The sequence below is a fragment of the Seriola dumerili genome, unplaced genomic scaffold, assembly GCF_002260705.1.
Source record: "Seriola dumerili isolate Sdu_G_001 unplaced genomic scaffold, Sdu_1.0 BDQW01000166.1, whole genome shotgun sequence".
Lineage (NCBI taxonomy): Eukaryota > Metazoa > Chordata > Actinopteri > Carangiformes > Carangidae > Seriola > Seriola dumerili.
The window spans coordinates 418,903-431,216 of record NW_019174421.1 but is presented as its reverse complement, the minus strand read 5'-3'; the positions used below and the strand labels follow the sequence as shown (position 1 = coordinate 431,216).

The 12,314-nt window shown below is 44.9% G+C and overlaps 1 protein-coding gene across 1 annotated transcript; it reads left to right on the top strand.

Annotated features, from left to right (window-relative positions):
- Positions 1-2,486: 2,486 nt before the first annotated feature.
- LOC111226834 lies at positions 2,487-6,944 on the top strand. Its single transcript, XM_022752127.1, has 9 exons — positions 2,487-2,516; positions 2,837-2,933; positions 3,697-3,820; positions 4,203-4,360; positions 4,628-4,770; positions 4,849-5,026; positions 5,290-5,429; positions 5,926-6,088; positions 6,609-6,944. Exons 1-9 carry the CDS (start codon positions 2,500-2,502, stop codon positions 6,672-6,674), a joined length of 1,086 nt encoding a protein of 361 aa, XP_022607848.1. The 5' UTR covers positions 2,487-2,499; the 3' UTR covers positions 6,675-6,944.
- Positions 6,945-12,314: the final 5,370 nt, after the last annotated feature.

Here is a 12,314-nt window from a genome sequence, read left to right as displayed (position 1 = left end):
TGTGTGTCCTGATGATCCAGATGTTGAAGCAGCAGCTGGTGTGTAGAGAGGCTCTGATTGGACCATGTTACTGGGAGGTGGAGTGGAGAGGAGAGCTTCATCCAGCAGTGACTGACAGAGGAATCAGAAGAAGTGGAGATGACTCTCAGTGCTGCAGTCTGAACTGATCTGAGAACAGCTCCACTGTCACACACAGAGTCCAGTCCACCATCATCCCTGTGTGTTCCTCTGGACCTGACAGACCATCATCAGTGTCTCTGATCTGTCCGTCTGAACAGTGTCTGCACACACACTGAGACTCCTCCTCTTCCTCCTCTTCCTCCTCTTCCTCCTCTTCCTCCTCCTCCTCCTCCTCTTCCTCCTCCTGCTCCTCCTGGACTGTTTTCTGTCTCATTTAGATCAGCTGAACCCACAGTGATGAATCTGGTGAATCAGCTCCATCATGTGGTGTGATGGAGAATTGTTTGTAAATATGTTGGATGTTGAAATGTAAATTCATTGTGGGGGGGGGGTGATGTTCTTAGATTAAAGTGATAAATTTAACAAAAACAACATATTGTTTTGTTTCTTTTGAACCACTTGACTTTACAAAGTCGATCCACGTCATCACACCACAGACGTCACCAGGAAACAGGGAACGTCACGAGCTCCCATCAGTGAGGAGATGCAACAGTGTGAAACACGAGTCCTGCTGTAGCACCAATCCCATTAGAATCAGATGTAACCAGCGACGTCCTTCATCTGTCCATTGTGTTGAAGCTCCTGATGCACAACAGCTGTCACCTCATCAGGCTGGATGAGGACGTCGCTGGTTACATCTGATTCTAATGGGATTGGTGCTACAGCAGGACCCGTGTTTCATACAGCGTTTCTCCACCACATGGTACCGACTCCACTCAACTCCGGTTCCCCAGTTCTCCTTTTTCTACCACGACGCACAAAGCCACTGTGACGTCATCATCAAACGCCAGGGAACCTCAACAGAGTCTGCTCCTCCTCATTGACCACGGTGGTTTCTGTGGTTGTCGTACTAAGAGTTTAGAACAATGACTGACAGAAATAAACAGTCTACAGTGAGCGCTGCTCAGTCGCTGCCTGTTTAAAAATGGCGGGTTTGTTCAGATCATCCCGCACGACGATGACGCAGTAGTGACGATTCTCTTTGACCAATCAGCAGCCTGCGGCGTTTTTTACGTCACCTTCAGGTGTCTCCTCAGCTCACCTGGACCCTCAGCGGAGGTGATACCAGAAATAAAAAAGCAGCAGGAACCAGGTTCTATCCAGAACTTTGACCTGATGGAAAACCAAACAACTGCATGAAGCTGTAGAGAGGCTTTTATTTTTATACACAACAGAAATGATGAGAAACAGTGATTTTGTGTTGAAGTCCATGTTTGTGGACAGAGTGTGGTCCGAGCTCCAAGCAGCACATTTAGTTCATTTCAATGTCACCAGAAGTTTCTGATGGTTGAATTGTTGTAGATCAGATAATAGATGAAATAAGTGAAACTTGTTTGAATCATGTGTTGGAGAGTTTTCCTGTATTTGACAGTTGTCAGTAAAGATGGACAGAAAACATGAGGAGAGAGCCAGGAGGACGACATGAGACAGAGATTCCCAGCTGTTGTGTGGTGAGTATCTTTCTGTCTCTCAACCAGAAATGTTTAAGGCTCTGGAAAGAGCTGACTCAGGGAAGACTGAGCTGGACATGCAACAGGTGTGAGAGAATCAAAGCTGCTGGTTTGTCTGCACTCCTACTGTAGACAGCTTATTGTATAATGTTGTTCCCTTTACAGCGTCTGTGTGTGGTGATCTACCAGCTCCGGAGACGACACATCAAGGAGCCCTTTGTGATGTCAGCAAATGTCCACTTGGACTCCAGGACGAGCCGATTAGACTTTGGTGAACCTTCAAGTCATGTAAGTTGTGAGGTGGGGCCTCCATGGATTGGACTTGTTTGTCCAGCACATCCCACAGATGCTCAACTGGATTGAGATCTGGGGAATCTGGGGGCCAAGTCAACACCTTGACCTCCATGTTTAGTTCCTCAAACCGTTCCTGAGCCGTTGCTGCAGTGTGGCAGGAGCATCATCCTGCTGAAAGAGGCCACTGCCATTAGGGAATACTGTTTCCATGAAGGACTGTCCTTGGTCTACAACAGTGTTTAGGTAGAGCTACGTGTCAAAGAAACATCCACATGAACGACAGGACCCGAGGTTTCCCAGCAGAACATCGTCCAAAGCATCATGCCGCCTCCCCCGGCTTGCCTTCTTCCCATAATGCATCCTGGTGCCATTTCTTCAATATAATTTTACAAAAAAACAAAAACTACTTGATTTTGTATCATTACCGTCCTTTCCCACACTCCAGTCCAGCAGGTGGCGGTAATGCACCTGCAGGCTGGTTTATCAACCGCCAGTCAAACCCGAGTAAGACGAACTATGACGTCACAATGAACCGACCAATCAGATCACTCGTGGCGGGGATTTGAAAACAGAAATGGCTGAAGTCCGAGCGTAAGTCTCTAAAAACTTCAACATTTAACGTTAGTCCTCTCAGTTAACGTCTGCTCTGTTCAGAGGAAGTGATTTAAATGTGTCTGGACGTTCAGCCGAACTTTCCCGCGCCAAACGATGAACTCAAATGTGTGAAACCATGAGATTTAACGGCAGTGACGGATGTTCGAGAGCTAGCTAGCTAGAGCTAACTGACAGAGCTAGCACTTGTTGTTGTTGGTCGGTTTTCAGACTCCGTGTGAAATAAACATGGCGCGCTGTTGTGTGTCTGTTGCGTGTCTGTTCTGTTGCGTGTCTGTGTCTGTGTCTCTGTGCTTCAGTGTGTTGCAGCGCTGTGATCCGGATCTGCTGGACCCCCGCGCAGACTCGGAGCAGCCGGACTCTGCTGAAGCAGCCAGGATGGTCGTCTACCTCACGGTCAGGAGTGACGTCAGGCCACCGCCACCTTTACATCGGTGGAAACTTGATTTCATTAATGACACACACCATGGACCAGGTCCAGATCAACAACAACTGCACTCAGACTTATCAGCCCTGGACTAGATTATAACAGACACCATAAAGATCTTTTGAAACACAGATTCAAATTTGTCAGACCTTTATTCAGTTTGTGAAAAGGCAAACATAGCAATTTACAGATGCTTTCTGTACACATCTGGACCACATCAGGCAGTTTTAGGACTTGTGTGTTTATCTGTGTGACTGAACTAAACAGGGACGCTCTCAAACCCAGCACCATGAAACTGCATCACATCCTCCTGTGGGACAGAAAACTGTGTCAGCTGCTTTGCTGAGCTTTCCTCAGTACTGTTGTAGTGTTGAGTCCCAGAGGAGATCAATTAATATTATTATTCTGATTATTAGTGGTAGTACTCGTAGTATTGTTGTTGTTATTATCATCATTATTGTTATTATTAGTATTATTATTGTCGCTGGATGGTGAAGTGATGAACAGTGAGGTGTAGATACTAAAGGATAGGGTGACTTGTTTTTTTAATAGAAAATGTAATGTATAGAAATCTTACTGTGTGTGTGTGTGTCTGTGTGTGTGTGTGTGTGTGTGTGTGTGGTGATCTGTCTGTCTCTCTCCCTCTGTGTGTGTCTCTGTGTGTGTCTGCGTGCGTGCGTGTGTGTGTGTGTGTGTGTGTGTGTGTGTGTGTGTGTGTGTGTGTGTGTGTAGGACAGTCGTCGTGTTCAGAAGGTTTTGTGGCGTCAGCTGTTCGTCCTTGACTCCATGATGTCTCTACTGGAGGGTCTGGAGTCTGCCCAGCAACTGATGACACAGCCCTGCCCCCCCCAGCCTGGTACCCACAGTACACACACAGAACACGCATTACATTGAGAGTACACACAGTAAATATAGTACACAGTGTACATGCAGTACATACTCAGTGCTGTAGAAATAACCTGGGAAAGTCTGGACTTGCTACCAACCAAACTCAGTAAAAATTCCTCAGATTTTATTCAACTTCATTAAAATGTGGTGGAGAAATACAGAATCCCTTTTACTTCATTTCATCAGGATTTAGTTTTGGTTCAATTAGAGTCAGATATTTAATGTAAAACATATCAGACCACCAGACCAGGTTAAAGGTCACAAGGACTATTATGATAGATTTGTCTTTTTCTCTGTGTGTGTGTGTGTGTGTGTGTGTGTGTGTGTGTGTGTGTGTGTGTGTGTGTCAGAGGGCGGGGCTCGGGGCAGGTGGAAGGCTCTGAAGGTGAAGAGCAGGTCGGAGGTGGAGGAGACGGAGATTCTGCTCAGGTCACTGCAGGACAGAGTCCAACAGATCCACAACAGACGACACACACTCACACAGCTGGTCCAACAGCTGCACAGCAAGGTGACCACACACACACACACACACACACACACACACACACACACACACACACACACACACACACACACACACACACACACATACACACACACACACACACGCACAGACTCTCAGATCCACATGAAACTGCTTCAATCATCAGAGAAAGTCAAAGATCAAGAAGCTATGGACATCAACTACAACTCCCAAGGTGCATTTCAGCAAGTAACTTCCACTCACACATTCTCTCCTTGTCTACTTGTCTCCTCTACTCCTTGTCTCTTTCAGAAGCAGCAGTGTGAACAGCTGGAGGAGTCTCTGCTCAAGGCCCAGAATGCATTGCAATCATGTGATCGTCAGCTGATCCAGCTGAGGGCGGAGTCAGAGGCGGTGCTCCGTCAACTGATCAGTTGGCAGCAACTCAGAGACGAGTGAGTGTCGTCAAGTCATGTGACCCGTGATCAGGCGATCTGATTGGTCTCTAACTCAGTTTCCTGTTCACCTGTCAGGCTGCAGGTGTATGTCTCCGCTGCACAGGGCGTCATGCAGATCAACCTGCTCTCCTTCAACCAATCAGAGCTGTGTGTGGAGCTCAGGCCACGCCTCTCCTCTGATCTTTCATCCAATGAGTTGGAGCCGCTGAAGCTATCAGTCACCTGGAGCCATGACGACCGCTTCAGACTGCAGGTAACTCACCTGATCAGCTGATCACCTGAACGATCACAGCTGCAGATTTTAGAGCCAGGTGATGCAAGGCATGATGGGAAACACCTCACAATCTAACATCTGATGTCGGATCACTAACACATGAGGAGGTTTAGACTTTATCTGATTCCCCTCATCTGTGTCTCCTCTCGCCTTGTCTCCTCTCCATGTCTCCTCTCTCCTTGTGTCCTTACCTCCTCTGGTCTGATTACGCTGTCTCACCTGACGACACTGTGTCTCTGCAGGTGAGTGAGGGGACGGCCGGTCTGGTGGAGGACTGTCTGTCGGGCCGTCGGGCGGAGCTGAGCGCCGCCCTGCTGGAGGTGATGCAGTGTTACGTGGGTCAGGCTGAGCTGCTGTCAGAGATCCAGACCCTGAGATCCAGGTGAGCCTCCACTTCCTGTTTGTGTAGAGACAGTCGGTCAGCGGTGACCAGCGAGACCTCTGATGGGTCTGAGCGGACTGTCAGATCAATAACCAATAATCACCTGTCATGATGAGCTGACACTGAACCTGTTTATGGACGAAACTGCCTCATTTATATATGAAGTATCAGTCAAGAGTCTCTGTAATAACGACACATTTATTTATGTAATTATTATTATAACTCTAATAACAGATGTACAGAAATAGTTAAAGTGTCGTTCAAGAATACAAGAAGCGTTTCTAAACGTTTAAAGGAACAGTTAAATATTCCTCTAATAACTTCAGGCTTCATATTAACAGAAGGCAACAGGTGTATTTTTATAACAGGTAAATAGATTGCAGCTGTTGAAAGGCGTTTTTTTTTTTTTTTAGGCTAGCAGTTTCCCCCCACTTCCAGTCTTTGTGCTAAGCTAGGCTAAACACATCTGGACATTAATGTGTCTTTGTGTCTCCAGTTTTGCCATCGACTGGCGTCCTGCACAGCGCCTGCTGATCTACCTGAAGTCTGCGTTGCTGGTGTGTCACCTGGAGGTGGAGGAGGGGTACCCGAGCAGCGGACGAGCCCGCCTGCTGTCGGTACGCAGGGACGGACAACATGTGGACACATCTGGACTGAAGGTAACACCACACGAACACAAACCTCGTCGTAAAGTTCAGAAATCAGTTCAGGGTCTTTGTCCCGTCACATGGAGATTTACTGTCAGTGTTTCGTCCACTCTGTGATGTTAGACACAACAACACAACAACAACAACAACAACAACAACACAACAACAACAACAACAACAAAACAACAACAACAACACAACAACAACACAACAACAACAACACAACAACAACACAACAACAACACAACAACAACACAACAACAACAACACAACAACAACAACAACACAACAACAACAACACAACAACAAAAAACAACACAACAACAACAACACAACAACAACACAACAACAACTCAACAACACAACAACAACAACACAACAACAACAACAACAACACAACAACAACAACAACAACACAACAACAACAATATAAAAGAGACGTTACTCAATTATGAAAGTGCACTAATCTCTCTCTCTCGCTCTCTCTCTCTCTCTCTCTCTCTTCCCCCCCCCCCCCCCCCCCCCCCCACAGACTCATAAACCTGACCTCAGTCTGACTGACTGGTTGGTTCTTCTCTGCAGCAGTCCTCTCATCTGATGGGCGCTCTTCATTTCTTCTTCTTCTTTTGTCACTTTTACTTTTGATCGTCCCTCAGGTGTCCACCAGGTGTGACTCTCTCACCTGTTCTTCTGTTTGTTTACTGTTGTTGTTCTCACCTCAGTATTTGTGTTTTATATGATGTCATTGTACAAAACATCAAAGTGTAAATAAAGTTTTCCCACCATGAAAAACCAGGCGTGTTGGCCGTGACATCACAAGGCCAAAAACGAATTAAACCTTTTTTAATTAAACAAAATAAAAACTGCTCACGAACATAAACCAGCACAAACAGGAAGCTCCTGAATGTGGGGCTTTTATTTTTCAAAGCTGCCCCTGCAGTGCCTCAGTGTGTCCACCAGGAGGCGGTGTTTCCTGTCCGTCTGCCTGCTGCCTCCCTCTGAGGGCCTCCCAGCATGCACTGCTGCACATCTACCTCAGGTTGTGACATAACACAGTCGTACACATGATTACATAACGTCAGGAAACAGAGAAGCTGAAGGTCTGAGGGTTTGTATTCCTCACACACGTCAAACTTTAACAAAATGTGCACGTAATAAATATCACAGAAAGTAATAAAGTGTAAAAACAAGCCAATAAAATATAAAATCCAGAGTTTAAATTGGAGCCGATTAATTGATCAACAGAAAAATATTCAATCACTTTTTATTTGTTTTCAAGCTAAAATGAGAAACTGATTCTGACTCGTTCATGATTTCCTGTCTGTAATGAAACGTGTTTGTTTAAACTTCCTGACGTGACCAATGGAAACTCTTGAAGGGAGTAAAAGAGGGACTGATTCTCCTGCAGCTTTAATGTTGCTGCAGTGGGAGGAACCCGACGGGTGCAGCACGTTGTCACCTGTTTCTTACCTGCATTAATCACAGACAGACACAGAACAACTGCAGATGTTGCTGAATCTTAACAAGAAATACCTGAATCAAGTTAATGCTGACATATGAGACACTAAACTAAATACAACACAAAGATACCAGACGTGCACTACGTGCACGGACTCAGGGATCACTGGGTCATTACGCTGCTCTGGGAGGAGGTGGATTTATGATCCTAAACTTCCTGTTGGTTTTATATCCTGATCATTTATATATAGAATTTATAGAGCTCAGTTTCCTTTTTGCCAAAAGACTGTTCACTGTGATGGAGAAGAAATCCACAGATGTAAGACAGATGTTCTCAGGAAACCCTACATATTAAAGGCTGATCAGCTTATATGTGAGAATACATGGAGGCCCTTCATTAAGTATATATTATAATAAAAACAGAAGTCTCTATTTTTCCTCTTCTTCTAAAGACTTGTTTTCTGTCCTTATAGTAACTCCATGTTGTGTAGATTGAAGTGTTTTATTAATTTATTAATGTTTTATTCCTTCGCGTTGAGTGAATGCAGATGTTATATAGTGAAGTGTACAGTAGATTATACAGATGCTAGACGCGGTTTGATTTCATGATTTCACATTTAAATAAAAACATTGTGGCAAAAAAAAAGCTGATTCAATAAAATAAAATAAGTTGTGTCCTGGTTTTATACGGTCTCCGTAGCAACCGCACAGCGTGTACTGTAGCTCAATCACCACGGTGCACAACTCCCAAAGTTATTACATAAGAAATCACCATAAAAAAGAGACAATGTGTGAATCGCTGTGTGTCTCTGAAACTGGGACACTGCTCATGACTCCACCTGCTGCCTCCTGATTGGCCGGCGGGGGATGTTGAGTTTCAGCAGCAGCCGACCAATCAGAGAGCAGAGTGGAAAGTTGGTTATGAGGCTTGAGTTTGACCTACTTGTGCTCCGTGTGACTCAGTGTCTCTGCCTGTTTGAATCCTCCTGCAGACGCAGAGGAAAGGAAACAAGTAAATGAAAAACTTCTTCTTCTTCTTCAGTAAAAAGTCTGAAGTTTTCACTGTCGTCATGAACTGAACTGTTTGAGACTGAAGGTGAGAAGGAGGTTTGGTTCAGGAGGTTCTAGTGATTGTTGTCTCTACTTTATCTGAACCTGTTTTCTTTAAAGTATTTAAGCTGTTATTTCATTTCTTTTCATTCCTCCATGACGGCGACAGTCAGAGCGGCAGCCATTTTGTTTTCGGGGTTTCCATTCGCACATCCGTCCATCTCATTCTCATGGACACGATATCTCAGTGACACCTTCACGGAACTCAAATTTGGCACAAACATTCACGAGGACTCAAGGATGAACTGATTAGATTTTTGGGGTCAAAGGTCACGGTGACCTCACAAAACACGGTTTTGGCCCTTTGAACGCAATATCTCCGTAACACCTCGAGGGAACTTCTCTAAACTTTGTAAAAACGTTCAGTTGGACCCGAGGACGAACTGAATAGACTTTGGTGGGTAAAGGTCAAAGGTCAAGGTCACAGTGACCTCACAAAACACTTTTTATCCATTACTTAAGACTTTACACAGCAGTTAAAACATTTCACACAAATGGTTCATATTTTCTCTTTTCTCTGACCTGGAGCTGAAGGACGAGGCAGTAACTAGTTTCATATGGAATTTAAGCTCAAAATCTTCAGAGACAGAAACAAAGTCGAGGCCGTCAGGATTCATATGAGTGTGTATTTATATTTATTATATATATATATATATATATATTTATAATGTCTTTACAACATAAAACACATTAAAATACATACACCAGAATATCTCTTTTCCATTAGATAAATGTCAAACTCCACAATGTTTCAAACCTGTTGCACATACAGTTCGTGGCCCACACACTTATAGTCATAACATTTGCACAGGCATATATTCTTATTAACAAAAAATATAGATGTAAATATGTCCGTGTGTCGCACAGTTCAAGTATCACTGGATATCTGAGTATTTACAGTTTTTATACAGAAGATTTGCTGCATACTGTTGGTTAGACAGGCGACTGGTTGAGGCTTCGGTCTGCACGCTGCAGGTCCCTGTAACGTCTGATTTTGCTGATTGTCCTTAAACACGTCATCCCTCCTCCTCCGTCTCATCGGTCGGTGAAGCTGTCCGTCACTGCTGCTCCTCCGCGCTATTGGCTGGTGTCGGCTCGGGGCAGAGGGAAGGTGGACTCTTGAGGTTTAACCACAAAATGTCTTGGAAGTTCTGGATGTCCCCCGTTCTCCTGAGTCATCTGTACGGCAGGAGTCTGACGTTTTAATGTGAATCCTGTGGTTTTTTTAAAATGGCTCAACTTTACTCTGAAGTCGGGTCATTTTAAAGGCGTCGTCTCAGTGTGTGGATCCATTCACAGCAGCAAAGTGAATCTGTGCTGAGCTCAGACAGGACGGTGGGAACCTGTAAAAGATACAGGGTCCATCCCAAATTTAGGATTCATTTATAAATAATAAAGGATTCTAAAATATTATTGGGTTTTAATTTGTTTTCTGCATACATACATACATACATATATATATATATATATATGTGTGTGTGTGTGTGTGTGTGTGTGTGTGTGTGTGTGTGTGTGTGTAAGTAAGAGTAAATATAGGTATATGCCAAGGATTCAGTGAGTCCTTGGTCCTGTATTAATTTATATCTGCACGTTATCAGTCACTCTGTTTTCTCTGGTTTCTAACTGGATTTCTGGAGCTTTATTCTGGAGGGACATCAGAGATAACGATATCTACAGGAAGTGAAGTCACCTAAATCTGTGTGACACAGATTTCCAAACACCTTCCTGTTGTTTTAACTACACCTGGACGCACCTGTCCACTTTGCTGTGTGGATGAATTTCACCGAGGCACTTCCTGGTGTGACCACGGCTTCAGATGTTTCAGACAGATGTCAGTTTCTGTACAGAGATTGGTCTGTTAGCCTAGCGTAGCACTAAGACAGCTGGTAGTCAACCAGTCCAGCTAAAATAATACTGGGTGTTACCTCCAGAATAAACTTGTTTACTTTTTGTTTGTTTGGTGTCTGTTTACTTCTTTACTTATTGTTTTCTTCTTTTATTGTTGTGCCCATTTGTTGTCACGTCTCCATGTGGGGGTGAAGCTAGGCTAGCAGTTTTCCTTTGGCTCCAGTCCTGATGCTAAGCTAGGCTAAACACTTTGTTCTGGATCCACTGAGATTGAATCAATAATAAATAATTGTTTTTGGAGAAAAGTTAAAAAACAGGTTGTTAAAATGTCAGACTGCTCCAGAAGCCACTGTGTAAGCTACAGACTCTTATTTTGGCGGTGAGCTGAGAGCTGAACAGTTTTGTTGATGACAGCATCACTGTGTTTTACGATGCTGGTGGCGATGACATCATCATTACACACTGGGATGATGATATAACGAGGTGATGAAGAGCTCCACATGATCGCATTTATCATCACCGGCGACCACAGGAAGTGACCCTGATCTGAGTGAACAGGAAGTGACCGGTGACATCGTTGACGACATCATCAGTGACGTCCTCAGGCGTCGATGCGGAACGACAGTAGCTTCTCAGAGTGCATGTTGTTGAGCGTCCGCAGGTCGGGCAGCTTCAGCAGCAGTTTGGTGAAGCGGGGCGAGTCCAGGTTGTGATGGTTGTTGCCGGGGGTGACGGCCGACTTGCTGACCAGCGACCGCAGCGCTCGGATCAGGTTCTCCTGCAGCTGCTCCACCGACGCCACGTTCTCGATTCCGGAGCGGTCTGAGGAAGAGGAAGAGGAAGAGGAAGAGGAAGAGGAGAACATGAGGAACCCTGTTCAGGACGTGACGTCATTTACATGTAACAACAGAGGAACAGAAACGTGGCGGTAAAACGGCGGGACTCGACTCTGGACCTGTTCCCTAACCCTAGGACCCCCCAGGCCGATGTCTCGACGACATCAGCTCATTGCAGACAAAAGGTTTCGTACATTTCAGATAGAAATCCATAATAATATCATCCCTCCTTCATCTCTCCATCGTCTCTCCGTCCTCCCTCCGTCCTCACCTGCAGACACCAGCACCACGGCGGTGAACAGTCCCAGTTCCTCGGCGTTCAGCTCCAGTGCCGCCAGTTTGAGGCTGAAGTCGAACATGCCTCCCAGCAGCTCGCTCATCCCCATCGCCTGCAGCTCCTCCAGGCTGTAGGTGGTGCCAGAGAGGAATGTCACCGTCTGCTCCTTCACATTAAACAGTGATGTAAAGCGCACCATCAGCACCTGCAGGGAGAGGAGGAGGAGGAGGAGGCCAGTCAGCTGCAGTACCTCCAACGGCCACCAGGTGCTGCATCTGCTCCTTTTTTAACCTTAATTTTATTTCTGATTGAAATCAAATTTAAATTTAAAGATACTAAATAAACATATAAAAACAAAGATTGTTGATTTTTGTGGGTATTTATTAGCAACAGTTTATATTCGCCTTATTTTGCCATTTGTCGTTCTGACTGTTTGATTTTTGATGACAACAAGAAATTTAAAATAAATAATTCATGTTCAGACTCAATTATTTTATTATTAATTATTAAACATTGACGTAATTAACAGATGAACAGTGAAGGATGAAGGTTTAACTGGTTAGAAGGGTACAGTGTGTCTGTGATGTCACGTCAGGTGTCAGTGTCTCACCTCGAAGGTTCCCGCCTTCAGCAGGGTGACCTGGTCGTTCTGGGACAGAGCACTGAACCCTGGGATATGTTTGGCGAACTCCACCACCTCTCTGACGGC

What these genes read in the sequence shown, in the direction of transcription:
- LOC111226834 (XM_022752127.1), top strand. An exon ending in TCCAACAGCTGCACAGCAAG is followed by an intron (nt 4,361 to 4,627) that starts GTGACCACACAC and finishes TGTCTCTTTCAG; the next exon opens with AAGCAGCAGTGTGAACAGCT. An exon ending in TGGACACATCTGGACTGAAG is followed by an intron (nt 6,089 to 6,608) that starts GTAACACCACAC and finishes CCCCCCCCACAG; the next exon opens with ACTCATAAACCTGACCTCAG.